Source organism: Cebus imitator, unplaced genomic scaffold (genome assembly GCF_001604975.1).
Source record: "Cebus imitator isolate Cc_AM_T3 unplaced genomic scaffold, Cebus_imitator-1.0 Scaffold21, whole genome shotgun sequence".
In the NCBI taxonomy this organism is placed as follows: Eukaryota; Metazoa; Chordata; class Mammalia; order Primates; family Cebidae; genus Cebus; species Cebus imitator.
Genome location: NW_016107336.1, coordinates 4,148,576 through 4,160,571, shown reverse-complemented (window position 1 = coordinate 4,160,571; position 11,996 = coordinate 4,148,576). Strand labels below are relative to the sequence as shown.

Genomic DNA, 11,996 nt, shown 5'->3' with positions numbered 1-11,996 from the left:
TGCGGGAGATATTGAATTCTTTAGTGAAAAAAGCAAGATGCCAAGCAGCTTATGTAGGATAAGTCTATTTTTGCAAGGAGAAAGTACTGAAGTACACAGAATACAATGTGGCAAGATCAAGAAAAATGGTGGATAGGAGGCAAGATTAACTTGAAGCTTTCACTCTGACAGACAGAGCAGTGTGTGGAGACTCACAGTGTGAACTTTTGCTCCAAGAACTACCACAGGAACATACCAGGAAAGCCGAGAGAATCCACAGACCCTTTGAAGGAAGCAGCCTGCCACTGCAGGCTCCGTAAGGCAGCTGAAAAACAGTGAGTGTCCAAAGTGTGAAAGGGGAAACATCCACCCCTGAATCCTCACTGGGGAACCTGAAGGACCATATCACGGGAGAAGGATTTGACCTTACCTGGAGCTGAGACAAATTTAGAGAGCTGAATGAACTATACGGGTAGAGGAAGCAGTGGGAAGAGCCTTGTGGGGCTTGGTGCCCAGGGAAGTCATTTCTGACTTGTCTCACAGGGGTCCTTGGGAAGGTCTGCCAGTGGAATTGGGGAAAGACCACAGGGAGAAGGAAACTTCCAGCTGAACCTTGTAACAGTTTTGACCAAACACAAAGTTTCCTGGATAGAATCTGGGGAAGGAGGCAATCTGGGAGTGCAGATAGGAGCACAGAAACCATGGCAGGTGTGGAAGTGCAAAACCTGAAAGGCCTGCTTGCTTTTTCAGTGGGGAAGCTTGCCCCAGACCTGCTCATTGGCTGCCTGGGAATAAACTTGAAGCTGTTGAGGGGACACAGTGGAAGTGAGAATTGTCTTGCTGGCTGCATGGAAGCTGGGTGAGGCCTGTCACTACCAGATTTTCCCTACTCCCCTGGAGACCTGCATGACACAGCAGCCATAACCCCCCTGGAAACATAACACCATCAGCCTGAGAACCACAAAGCCAAGCCCCAAAGCAGCCCAAGGAGAGTCTGAGCTCAGACATGCCTAGCCCTGCCCCAACTTGATGGTCTGTCTCTACCAACCCTGGTAGCCAAAGATGAAGGTCATAATCTCTTGGGAGCTCTGCAGCCCTGCCCATCACCTAAGAAACCCCAATACTTATCCAGGCAGCTTTAGGGCAAGCTTGTATCCTCCTTACACTACTGCAGCTGATGCTCTCTTGAAAGCGCCACCTCCTGGCTGAAAGTCAACCAAACACTAAGGCAGCACACTAAACAAAACTATGACCAAGGACCCTCATAGAGTCCACTTCACTCCCCTGCTACCTCCACTGGAGCAGGTGCTGGTTCTCACAGCTGAGAGACCTAAAGACAGATCACAATACAGGACTCTTTCTAGACACTTCCCAATACCAGCCAGAAGGCTGGTAGCTCAGCTGGATAGCTAGATCCAAAAGAGAAACAACAATCACTACAGTCTGGCTCTCAGGAAGCCCCATCCCTAGAGGCAGGAGACAGAACACCACATCAAGTGAGCACCCTGTGGGACAAAAGAATCTGAACAACAGCCTTGCACCCTAGATCTTCCCTCTGACATAGTCTACCTAAATGAGAAGGAACCAGCAAAACAATTCTGGTAACATGACAAAACGAGGTTCTTTAACACACCCACAGATCACACTAGCTCACCAGCAATGGATCCACACGAAGACGAAATCTCTGAATTGCCAGAAAAAGAATTCAGATGATTGATTATTAAGCTATTCAAGAAATCACCAGAGAAAGGTGAATCCTGCCTTAAAAAAAATTTTTAAAGTTATAGGATATGGATGAAAAAATTTCCAAAGAAATAGATAGTGTAAATAACAAACAGTCACAACTTCTGGAAATGAAGGACACACTTAAAGAAATGCAAACTACACTAGAAAGTCTCAGCAACAGAATCAAACAAGAAGACAGAACTTCAGAGCTTGAAGACAAGGTTTCCAACAAAGACAAATAGAAGAGGATTAAAAAAAAGAAGAAAGCCTCCAAGAAGCTTGGGATTATGCTAAATGACCAAATCTAAGAATATCTGGTGTTCTCGAAGAAGAGAAATATAAAAATTCTGAAAATAAGCCCCCAGTTTCTCCTGGCTTGTAATATTTCTGCTGAGAAGTCTGCTATTAGCTTCATGGGGTTCCCTTTGTATATGATCGGACATTTTTCCCTAGCCGCCTTTAAGATTCTTTTTTTAATGTTGACCTGGACAACCTGGTAACTGTATGCCTTGGTGATCATTTTGTATAGCATCAGGCAGGTGTTATCTGGATTTCTTGTATTTGGATATTTAACTATCTAGCAAGATTAGAGAAATTTTCTTGAATTATTCCCTCAAATATGTTTTCCAGGTTTTTTGCTTTTTCTCTTTTTCTCTCAGGAATGCCAGTAATTCATAGGTTCTGTCATTTTACATAATTCCATATTTCTCAAAGACTTTGTTCATTTAAAAAAATTATTTTGTCTTTATTTTAGTCTGACTGGGTTGATTTGAAAGACCAACCTTTGAGCTCTGAAATTCTTTCGTTTGCTTTGTCCAGTCTATTGATAAAGCTTTCAGTTGTATTTCAAATTCCTTGAGTTTTTCAATTCCAGAAGCTCTGATTGATTTCTTTTTAAGATGTTTATCACTTTCTTTATTTTCTGGATTGTTTTAGAAGTTTCTTTGTACTGCTTTTCAATCTTGTCCTGTATCTCATTAAGCTTTTTTGCAATCTATGCTTTGAATTATTTATCTGTCATTTCCGAGTTTCCATTTTGGTTAGATGCCATTGCTGGAGGGCTAGTGCAATATTTTGGTGTGTCACTACATTTAGATTTTTCATGGTGCAGATTCTTTGTGCTAGTTCCTTCTCATCTGGAGATGCTGGCACTTCTAATTTTTGTTATTATTTTCAAGCAGATAGGATTTTTTTCTTTTTCCTTCTTTTCCTTAACAGTTCCTGTTACTATAGAGGGACTGTACTGTACCCCAACAGGTAAGGGTTAGGGAAGGGTTGGGTCTTCGGGCTTTTCTTCTATAGCCCTATGCATTTCTTTCAGCAGGTTTTATATTGGGCTGTGTGGTTTGACCTACAAGCCTGTAGATGGCACTTATAGGTAGGAGCCAGCAGTGGCCAATATGGCTATGTGTATACTTGATCTTTGTTTATTGCAGAAACTCTCTGTTGCCTTAGGCAATGGGCTGATTTGTAGAATTCACAGTGATCTGAGCACCCCTATGCAACCTTGGAGTGTGGGACAGGGGCCATGATAGGTGGGGCCAGACCAGGCATGTTTGCCAGCACATCCCCCAATGGCAGGCACAAGCACAAGCTCCGAGGGATAATCTAGTGGGTGGCCACCAAGGATCCAGAGCTGTGCCTAGGTGTGGAGTTGAGAAACCTCCTCAGTCCCAAGTTCTCTGCACAGGGATGATAGTTGGCCTAAATTCCTAATTCAGGAGACTAGGTGCTCCAGATGCCTGGAGATCTGTCTGGGAGTACAGCAGAGAGGGTCCTTCTGCAACAAGATCTCTGCACAGGAAGGGTGGGGTGATTCAGGCTGTTGATCCAGGTGAGTGGGTCCTCCAAATGCCTGGAGATCTGTCCAGGCATGGAGTGGAGAGGGCACCCCTGAATCAAGTTATCTGCATAGAAGGGGTGGGACAACTCAGTTTGCGAAACCAGGCTAGCAGGTACACAGTATCTTTAAACACATTATTTCATTTGATTCAACTCTATGACTGTGGCTATCCCAAATTAACATGTAAGGTAATTGAGACAGAGAGCCTGCATGCCTCAGGGTCACACTGTAAGAAGTAGACTGAAGGTCTAAAAGTTTTGGCTCTGCAATTAGTTTTGAAGAAGCCCCTCCATCTCCTCTACCAGCACTGTCATACTTCACTGGCTGTAGGCGTCTGAAGTCCTACAGGCTATAGGAACATATACAACAGAGGCATCCATATACAACAGAGGCCCCCAACCTTTTTGGCACCAGAGACTGGTTTAGTGGAAGACAATTTCCCCATGGATGTTAGGGCAGGGTGTGGATAATTTCAAGGTGATTCAAGTACATTAATTGTGTACTTCATTACTATTATTACATTGTTATATATAATGAAATAATCATACAACTCATCATCACCTTCCTGTGCAGCATGTAGAATCAGTGGGAGCCCTGAGCTTGTTTTCTTGCAACTAGATGGTCCTATCTGGGGTGATGGGAGACACTGACATCTGAAATGTGTTGCTTATGTCCAGTCTACTTCATAATCTCATGTTGGTTGTGGTCACTGCAGAAAACCCTGCTGCAAAAGGATAGGATGTCTGAAATGGAAGCAGACGTTTCAGCGCTTTTGTGGCAATGTGAGGATATTCTACCTGGACTTTAATTCAGAACATACGGAGATTTGAAGTTGCCTCAAACATACCTTTAAGGCCACCAGATGCAGCTGTACAATTGAAGTACATCGACTCATTTCACCACTCTAAAGCCTGCCACCAGATGCAGCTTCACTGTCACTTGCCACTCACGGATATGGTTTTGATATGTGTTTGCAAGCAACTGATTTATTATGGTCTTCATGCGGTAAAAGCTCTTTACCAAGTTTAATCTGTATTTGCAGCCGCTCCCCAGTGCTAGCATCACCACTTCAGCTCCACTTCAGATCATCAGGCATTACATTCTCATAAGGAGTGTGCATCCTAGATACCTTGCGTGCACAGTTCACTCCTATGAGAATCTAATGTCGCCACTGATCTGACAGGAGGCAGATCTCAGGCTGTAATGCGAGCGATGGGGAACAGCTGTAAATACAAATGAAGCTTAGATTTCTCACCCGCCGCTTACCTCCTGCTGTGAGGCCCAGTTCCTAACAGGCCACGGACAGGTACTGGTCCATGGCCTGGGGGTTGGGGACCCCTGATACACAAAAGGTCAAAGGGAATGTATGAACAGGAGATGCTGAGTAAGCCTCAGGTCAAATGGTTCCCAAGAAAACAAGACATATACCTGCTTCTGGAGGAGGTACAAGCAGACTGAGTCATCCACTAAAGCAATATTTATGTAGCACTTAAAATGTGCATTCACTTTCCAAGGTACCAAAAACTGCAACCATGATTACAGAAGACCCACTCCTTTGTCCTGCAGGAACTGAAAATATCTAATGGTAAAGATGGAAACGTATGAGGTGACTTCTACACAGGATGATAGACGCCAAGATGAAACAGTTTGGGGTGCCAAAAGGTGAGAGGGGCATCGACCTGGACCAGGGGGCTTAGAGGAAGTGATGTCTGAGTTGAGACATGAAAGACAAGAAGGCATTTTTCAAGTCAAGGAGCAGGAAGAATAGAAGGGAAGGGGGAAACAGCATGTGCAAAGGTCTAGCACCTAGGGTGAGTGTGCTGAGTTTGAGGAACTGGAAGAGGTTCCGTTTGGCTGAATTGTGAAAGCTGAGATCCTTACCAGGGAGTCTGGGCTTTACCTCAACAATACAAGGGGGGCCAACCTGGGGTTTTAAACAGATACTACTGTATAAGGATCAAGACTATCGTAGCAACCCAGTTAAATGATGGTGAGTGGCCGAAACTAGGTACTGACAAGGGAAAAGTATGAAGATGGATGCAAGAGATCCTTAAAATCTAGAATCATAGCCTGGCATGGTGGCTCACACCTATAATCCTAGCACTTTGGGAGGCCAAGGTGGGTGGATCGTTTGAGCTCAGGAGTTTGAGACCAGCCTGGTCAACATGACAAAACCTCATCTCTGCAAAAATTATCCTGGTGTGGCGATGTGTGTCTGTAGTCCCAGCTACTTGGGGGCCCGAGGCAGGAGGTTGCTTGAGCCTCAGGAAGTCAAGCCTGCAGTGAGCCAAGATCATATCACTGTACTCCATCCTGGGTACAAAGTGAGACCCTGCCTCCCCCCCCACCGCCCCAAGAAAAAGCATCTATAATCATAAGACCTGATAATTGATTGGATGTGAGTGGTAAGGGAGGGAAGAACCAAGGTATAATTCCAATAAGATGAGGGCCAGCAGCTTCTCAGCTCAGTGTGCCTGCAGGGAAGACAGACAGACATTGGTAGCAGTGTCTACCTCCACCCCGACAACTTCCTTCCACCTCTAGCCTCAATTGAAGTTCTCCTGTTTTCACAAGAAGAAAACTCCATTCTTTATATAATTCTGAGAATTAATATTGCTAACTTAAACTACATAGATGAAACTGTAATTCAACCAACTTTAAGACATTGCTTCATTCCTTCATAACACAAAGAAAAAAATTTCTGAAACTATAGACATACAGCATAAAAAACATACAAATCATTAAAATACTTAACACGAATCCATGTAATTTGTCTTAAAGGACCAGAAGAAGATGGACACCGCCACCAGGCAGGAGAACAGGAAGGATTTCATTTGGCATGAACATATTCACGTGAGCTGAAGGCACTTACACATTAAAGACATTGCCACGGTGTTTGATGCCACACAAATGAGAGTGCCAAATATCCAAGCTGATCAAGTTTCCCCTCGCTCCTTTATTAAATCTAGCATAGCTATTTAATTTACTCAACTAACCTTCGGCCCATGCAGTCCACACAATCATCCTTAAGCCCAAGGCAGAAATCCCAGTGGAATGAGGTCAGGCAGTCATAGAATCTGAGACATACTACAAAATGTCACGAATGGGGAGAATTAATGACGGCTTATGAAATTCACAAAAAAATGGCTTAGTAGACTATGTCATCTGCTTGGTTGTAAGACATGTCTGACTCCACGATCCCAAAACTTTCATCACTGTCGTTTCTGTCAATCAAGGTTGCATCACTTTTACTTTTCTTCCTCTTCCATGGTTTTCCTCCCTGCAGGTCAGATGGTTCAAACCCAGCCGACCTCACCCTTTGAAGTCCTTTGGCAAATGCAGCCTCAGCCCCACCTAGTTTAGCTGAATCTGAATGATTGGTTGAAGGCAAAAGTCGGTCACTCTGTAGCCTTTTTCTTATTTCTTCTTCTTTAGACTGAAATGCGGTATTAAAGAATGAAAAAGAGTCTGAGTAGCTTTCTACAAGTTGCAATTAATGTTGCTTGTATTGAACATTTATGGCTTCTCTATGTCATTATTCAGTTGTATAACAAACATTTTTTGGGAAACTCTTGTTGAAGAAGGCAGACATGGGGCCTGTCCTCATGGAGCTTGCAGTCTGGTCCTTGTGCTCTGAGAGGCCAGTTAGAGAGCTGGGAAATGAAGGCTGTTGGACCAAAGCTGTGAAGGCGGCATCTGGCCAAGGGCACATGGAGGGTTATGGGGGCCCTCGGTGAAAATGCAACAGGGGTGATGCTGCCTGATGCTCTGCAGCAGCTCCTCTCAGTTTAACACTACACCCCAACCCTGCCTCTCCTTCCTGCCCCCAGCCTTAATTAAGTTTCTCTCTTTTCATATGAAGAACACTCCATACTTCACTTAATTCCAAGAACTGGATGTTGCTTGCTTAGGCTATATGGATGAAACTGTAATACCCAACCTACTTTATTCCTTTACAACAGGAAGGAAATTGTTAAGAAAAGCCACTAAACATGAAACATACAATAAAAAAATATAGGTCATTAAAATATTGTCTGTAGGCCAGGCACAGTGGCTCATGTCTGTAATCCCAACACTTTGGTAGGCCAAGGCAGGAGGAGCATTTAAGGTCAGGAGTTTAATACCAGCCTTGGTTACATCGTGAGACACCATCTCTAAAAATTTTTTTATTTAAATTAGCCACATGTAGTGGTGTAGGTTTGTAGTCCCAGCTACTCAGGAGGCTGAGACAGGGGGACTTCTTGAGCCCAAGAGTTCAAGGTTGCAGTGAGCTCTGAGCATGCCACTGTACTCCAGCCTGGGCAACATAGTGAGAATTTGTCTCTTAAAAGAATTAGTAAAATAAAATAAAATAGTGACTATTGATTCATACAGTTTGTCTTAAAACTGCTGATAGGAAAGGTCTGGCATGAGATCACTTTAGCAGACAGCTAACCCCTTAAGTCTAGAGCATCTGAGAACTCAGTACCTTCCTGCATTCTTCAGCAGCCTCCATCTTCTCCTCGATGTCCTTCATTGTGAAATCTTTCTCTTGCTTTGTGATCTTGAGTTTTTTTAGTCTGGCAGGTGGCTTTCTCAATGGCTTCTCAGTCATATTCACCTGGAATAAAATATTTTTTTTTTACGTGGAGAAACAACCATATTCACTGGCAAGAGGAGAAGGGCAAAAGAGTTAGAATAAACAGTTTAAAATGTAAATTCTAGGCTGGGTGCAGTGGCTCGTGCCTGTAATCCCAGCACTTTGGGAGGCTGAGGTGGGAAAATTGCTTGAGCCCAGGAGGTCCAGGCCAGCCTGGGCAACATAGTAAAACCTTGTCTCTACAAAAATATAAAAAATTAGCCAGGCATGTTGGCATGTGCCTGTAGTCCCAGCTACTTGGGGGGCTGAGGGTGGAGGATTGCTTGAGCCCAGTTACAACACGTGCTCTGAATGAAGAGATCCCCCCTAAACAGGCTTTGTGTGAGCAACATGGCTGTTTAGTCACCCGGGTGCAGGCGGGCTGAGTTCAAAAAAAGAGTCAGAGCAGGGCAGTGGGATAGGAGTTGGTTTTATAGGTTTTATAGGAAAGTTACAGAAGTGATAGTTCAGGGTGGCTTTTGCAAGCTGGGAGGGGGTCATAGGGTCTGGAGTCATGAGGTTGACCAAGGTCAGTTACAAAGTCCAGTTGCCTTATCAGTTGAGGCAGGAATAAAGGAAAATAGAAGTATGTCTCAAAGTTAATTAGGCACTGCAGGGGTTGATCATTCCCCTTTTTGTGATTTTCCAGTCACTTCAGACTTTCTAGTTCCAGGAACTCATCTGGAGTACATGTGCATGTCACAGAGGTTACCATGGCGTGGCCCATGGTGCAGTCAGCCTAAAAGACCTTACACCCAGGAGGTGGAGGTTGCAGTGAGTCAAGATTGTACCACTGCACTCTAGCCCTGGTGACAGAGTGAGACCCTGACTCAAAATAAATAAATAAAAAGTAAATTCTAAAAATCAACCTTTCCAGGGTCAGATTACAGAAACAACAATGTGAAAGTTGGTAACAACAGAATTATAAAGATAATATCTATTAGATGCCTTAAAAACACCAGTCTATTACAAAAAAGGCTCTACAAGTGCAGGTGCTCTCAGGCTGCATAGAAGAGGACCCCTTAGAAGGGAAAAATCTTGAGAATGAATATAAGATGAAAAGCCGTGGAGAATACGGGTGAATTTATAGTTCAAGATGCCAAGTTCAACCTGATGATTTTAAAATATTCCACAAGCTACAAGTTACTTTCATCTGGGATAGAGATTAGTTTTCATTGCTTCTGGTTTTGTGGTGGAAAGAGATAATCAACGATTACTGAACAACAACTCTGTGCTGAGCTTTGCTGGAGGAACTTGACAAATATTTTCATGACAGCAGGGGAAAAATTCCAATTCATACAATCAACTACCCTTTTAACAGTTCAAAGCAGTAATAATGATTTTCTAACTATAATTTCTAGTTCCAAAATAAGTAAAATTGTCATTAGGAATTTATGAAGAAAGTTTTAATGTATATGTTTTTGTTTTAAAAATTAGTTTTAACATAATATAGATTATAAAAAATTTAACTGATACACAAATCATCTCCAAATCCTCTATTTAACCACCTAGCCCCCAATCCCAGTCCTTAGCATGAAGCTTTGTAAAGAGTTTAGTGTGTGTCTTTCCAGATATCTACTCTGCACATGTATATATATACATATATATGTGTTAAGGATATCTGTAGTGTTAAACAAAACATAAATGGAGTTATACTATACACACTGCTCTGCAATTTCCTTTCTTCAATTAACTTAATATGGGCGTCTTTCTAGGTTAGTATATATAGATTTATTACAACTGGGTAGGGGGTGGCTAACTCCAAGGCTGCATTATAAAATGAACTGAATATTGTTCTAGATAATTGCTCTAAAGACTTTTTATTAAAGACAAAAGAGCTATTAATATTCACTGTAATTTCTAAAAGACTGTTATCTCTAGATTATAATGTTGTAGGTACTGAGAAAATAAATCAAAGAGAGGAAGTTTAGCAGAGTAAAACAAATCACCAGTCAACTCTGCGCTTGAATTCTGGCTGGCCTATGGAATGGACTCTTGGTCTGTCGCCTAGACTGGAATGCAGTGGTGTGATCTCAGCTCATTGCAACCTCCGCTTCCCGGGTTCAAGTGATTCGCCTGCCTCAGCCTCCTGAATAGCTGGAATTACAAATGTGCGCCACCATGCCCCGCGCCTGAATTGACTTTCTATGATTCCTTAAACTCTGCAAGCCATGGTTTTCTCATTTGTAAAAATAAGTTTAATAATACATATTTCACGGGATTGGTTTTAAAAAAGAAGAAAAAGGATAAAGTAGCCACTCAGCAAATGGTAGCTGCTTTTCATTCAGTCAAAGCAGTGACTTTTTCCAAGGACAGAATACAAAATCATAACTAAGACAAAGCTGAAAGGGGCGAAAGCACAGAGAGGGGGAAAGAGAGCCTGCCGCCAGGGACCCTTAGGCACCAGGCGTGAGCTTCAACCCTGGGGCAACAGGAATGCTCAGGGCATAGTGGAGACCTAGGCAGCTCTTCTCTCTGGACTCAATTTTCTCAACTGTGAAGCAGCAAGGGGGCAGAGGCCCACTAAGCTTCTTTTCAGCTTTTAAATCTATGATTCTCAGAAAGTCTTCTAAAGAAAAAACATTTACTGACGTTTTGGTTCCTTTAAAACCATCAGACGGTTTATGCAGTGCAAAGTTTTTTGCTACTTGCAAACCATGGAATGGTTGTCAAAGCAAGTTCCCCCTCCCCTCATCATTTTGTATGATTTTATGACAATTGACTCTTAGGTTTCCTGCTGGCAAAAACTACCTGCTAGAGAGAGGGCAATACTTGCTATGGTGGCTCAACTAGAGATACTGTGAAACTAACAAGAAAATGATTTTTTTAGGGATGCTCATGCATAGAGGGCTAAAAGAAAATCAAATAGTAGGCCGGGCGTGGTAGCTAACGCCTGTAATCCCAGCACTTTGGGAGGCTGAGGCGGGCAGATCACGAAGTCAGGAGATCAAGACCATCCTGGCTAACATGGTAAAACCCTGTCTCTACTAAAAATACAAAAAATAAGACGGTGTGGTGTCACGTGCCGGTAGTCCAAGCTACTTAGGAGGCTGAGGCAGGAGAATCACTTGAACCCGGGAGGGGGAGGTTGCAGTGAGTGGAGATAACCCCACGGCACTCCAGCCTGGGCAACAGAGCAAGACTCCGTCTCAAAAAAAAAAAAAAAAAATTAAAAATTAAAGATCCAATAACGAAATGCCAGATTAGGCTATACATGGGAGCCTGAACCTTGACTAAAATTCTGAGATCAGTAGTTCTGAGAGAAGTTGGATTTTCTGTTTTGGTCACCTCTTCCATGTTGCTTAATCCTAAAATGATCCTCCCCATAGAGGAAGGTAATCCTATTTGTGCAACCCATGTTCTTTTTGAGTTCCACATCTTAAGTAAAAAAATTAAAAACCTGTAGAAAGATACCTGTATTCTTTACAACTGAATATTATGAAGTCAGAATTTATCAAATGTTGGCACTTAAAAATGTTAACAATGTGCCGGGCGCAGTGGCTCACACTGTAATCCCAGTACTTTGGGAGGTCGAGGCAGGTGGATTGCTTGAGTTCAGGAATTCAAGACCAGCCTGAGCAATGTAATCAGACCCTGTTTCTTTTTAAAATTAAAAATAAAAAAAGGGGCCGGGCGTGGTGGCTCATGCCTGTAATCCCAGCACTTTGGGAGGCCGAGGCGGGTGGATCACGAGGTCAAGAGATCAAGACCATCCTGGTCAATATGGTGAAACCCCGTCTCTACTAAAAATACAAAAAATTAGCTGGGCATGGTGGCGCGTGCCTGTAATCCCAGCTACTCAGGAGGTTGAGGCAGGAGAACTGCCTGAAC

General features: G+C 43.0%; 1 protein-coding gene across 1 annotated transcript in view; it reads right to left on the bottom strand.

Moving 5' to 3' along the window:
* Nucleotides 1–6,285: 6,285 nt before the first annotated feature.
* The window catches only part of STMND1 (stathmin domain containing 1), a 29,102-nt gene continuing 23,391 nt past the window's right edge, over nt 6,286–11,996 (bottom strand). The window contains exons 4-5 of the mRNA XM_017521623.2: nt 8,016–8,147; nt 6,286–6,983 (exon numbers count right to left, since the gene is read on the bottom strand). Of these exons, the coding sequence (XP_017377112.1) occupies nt 6,696–6,983; nt 8,016–8,147 (420 nt within the window). The 3' untranslated portion in view covers nt 6,286–6,695. The remainder of the gene's footprint in view (nt 6,984–8,015; nt 8,148–11,996) is intronic.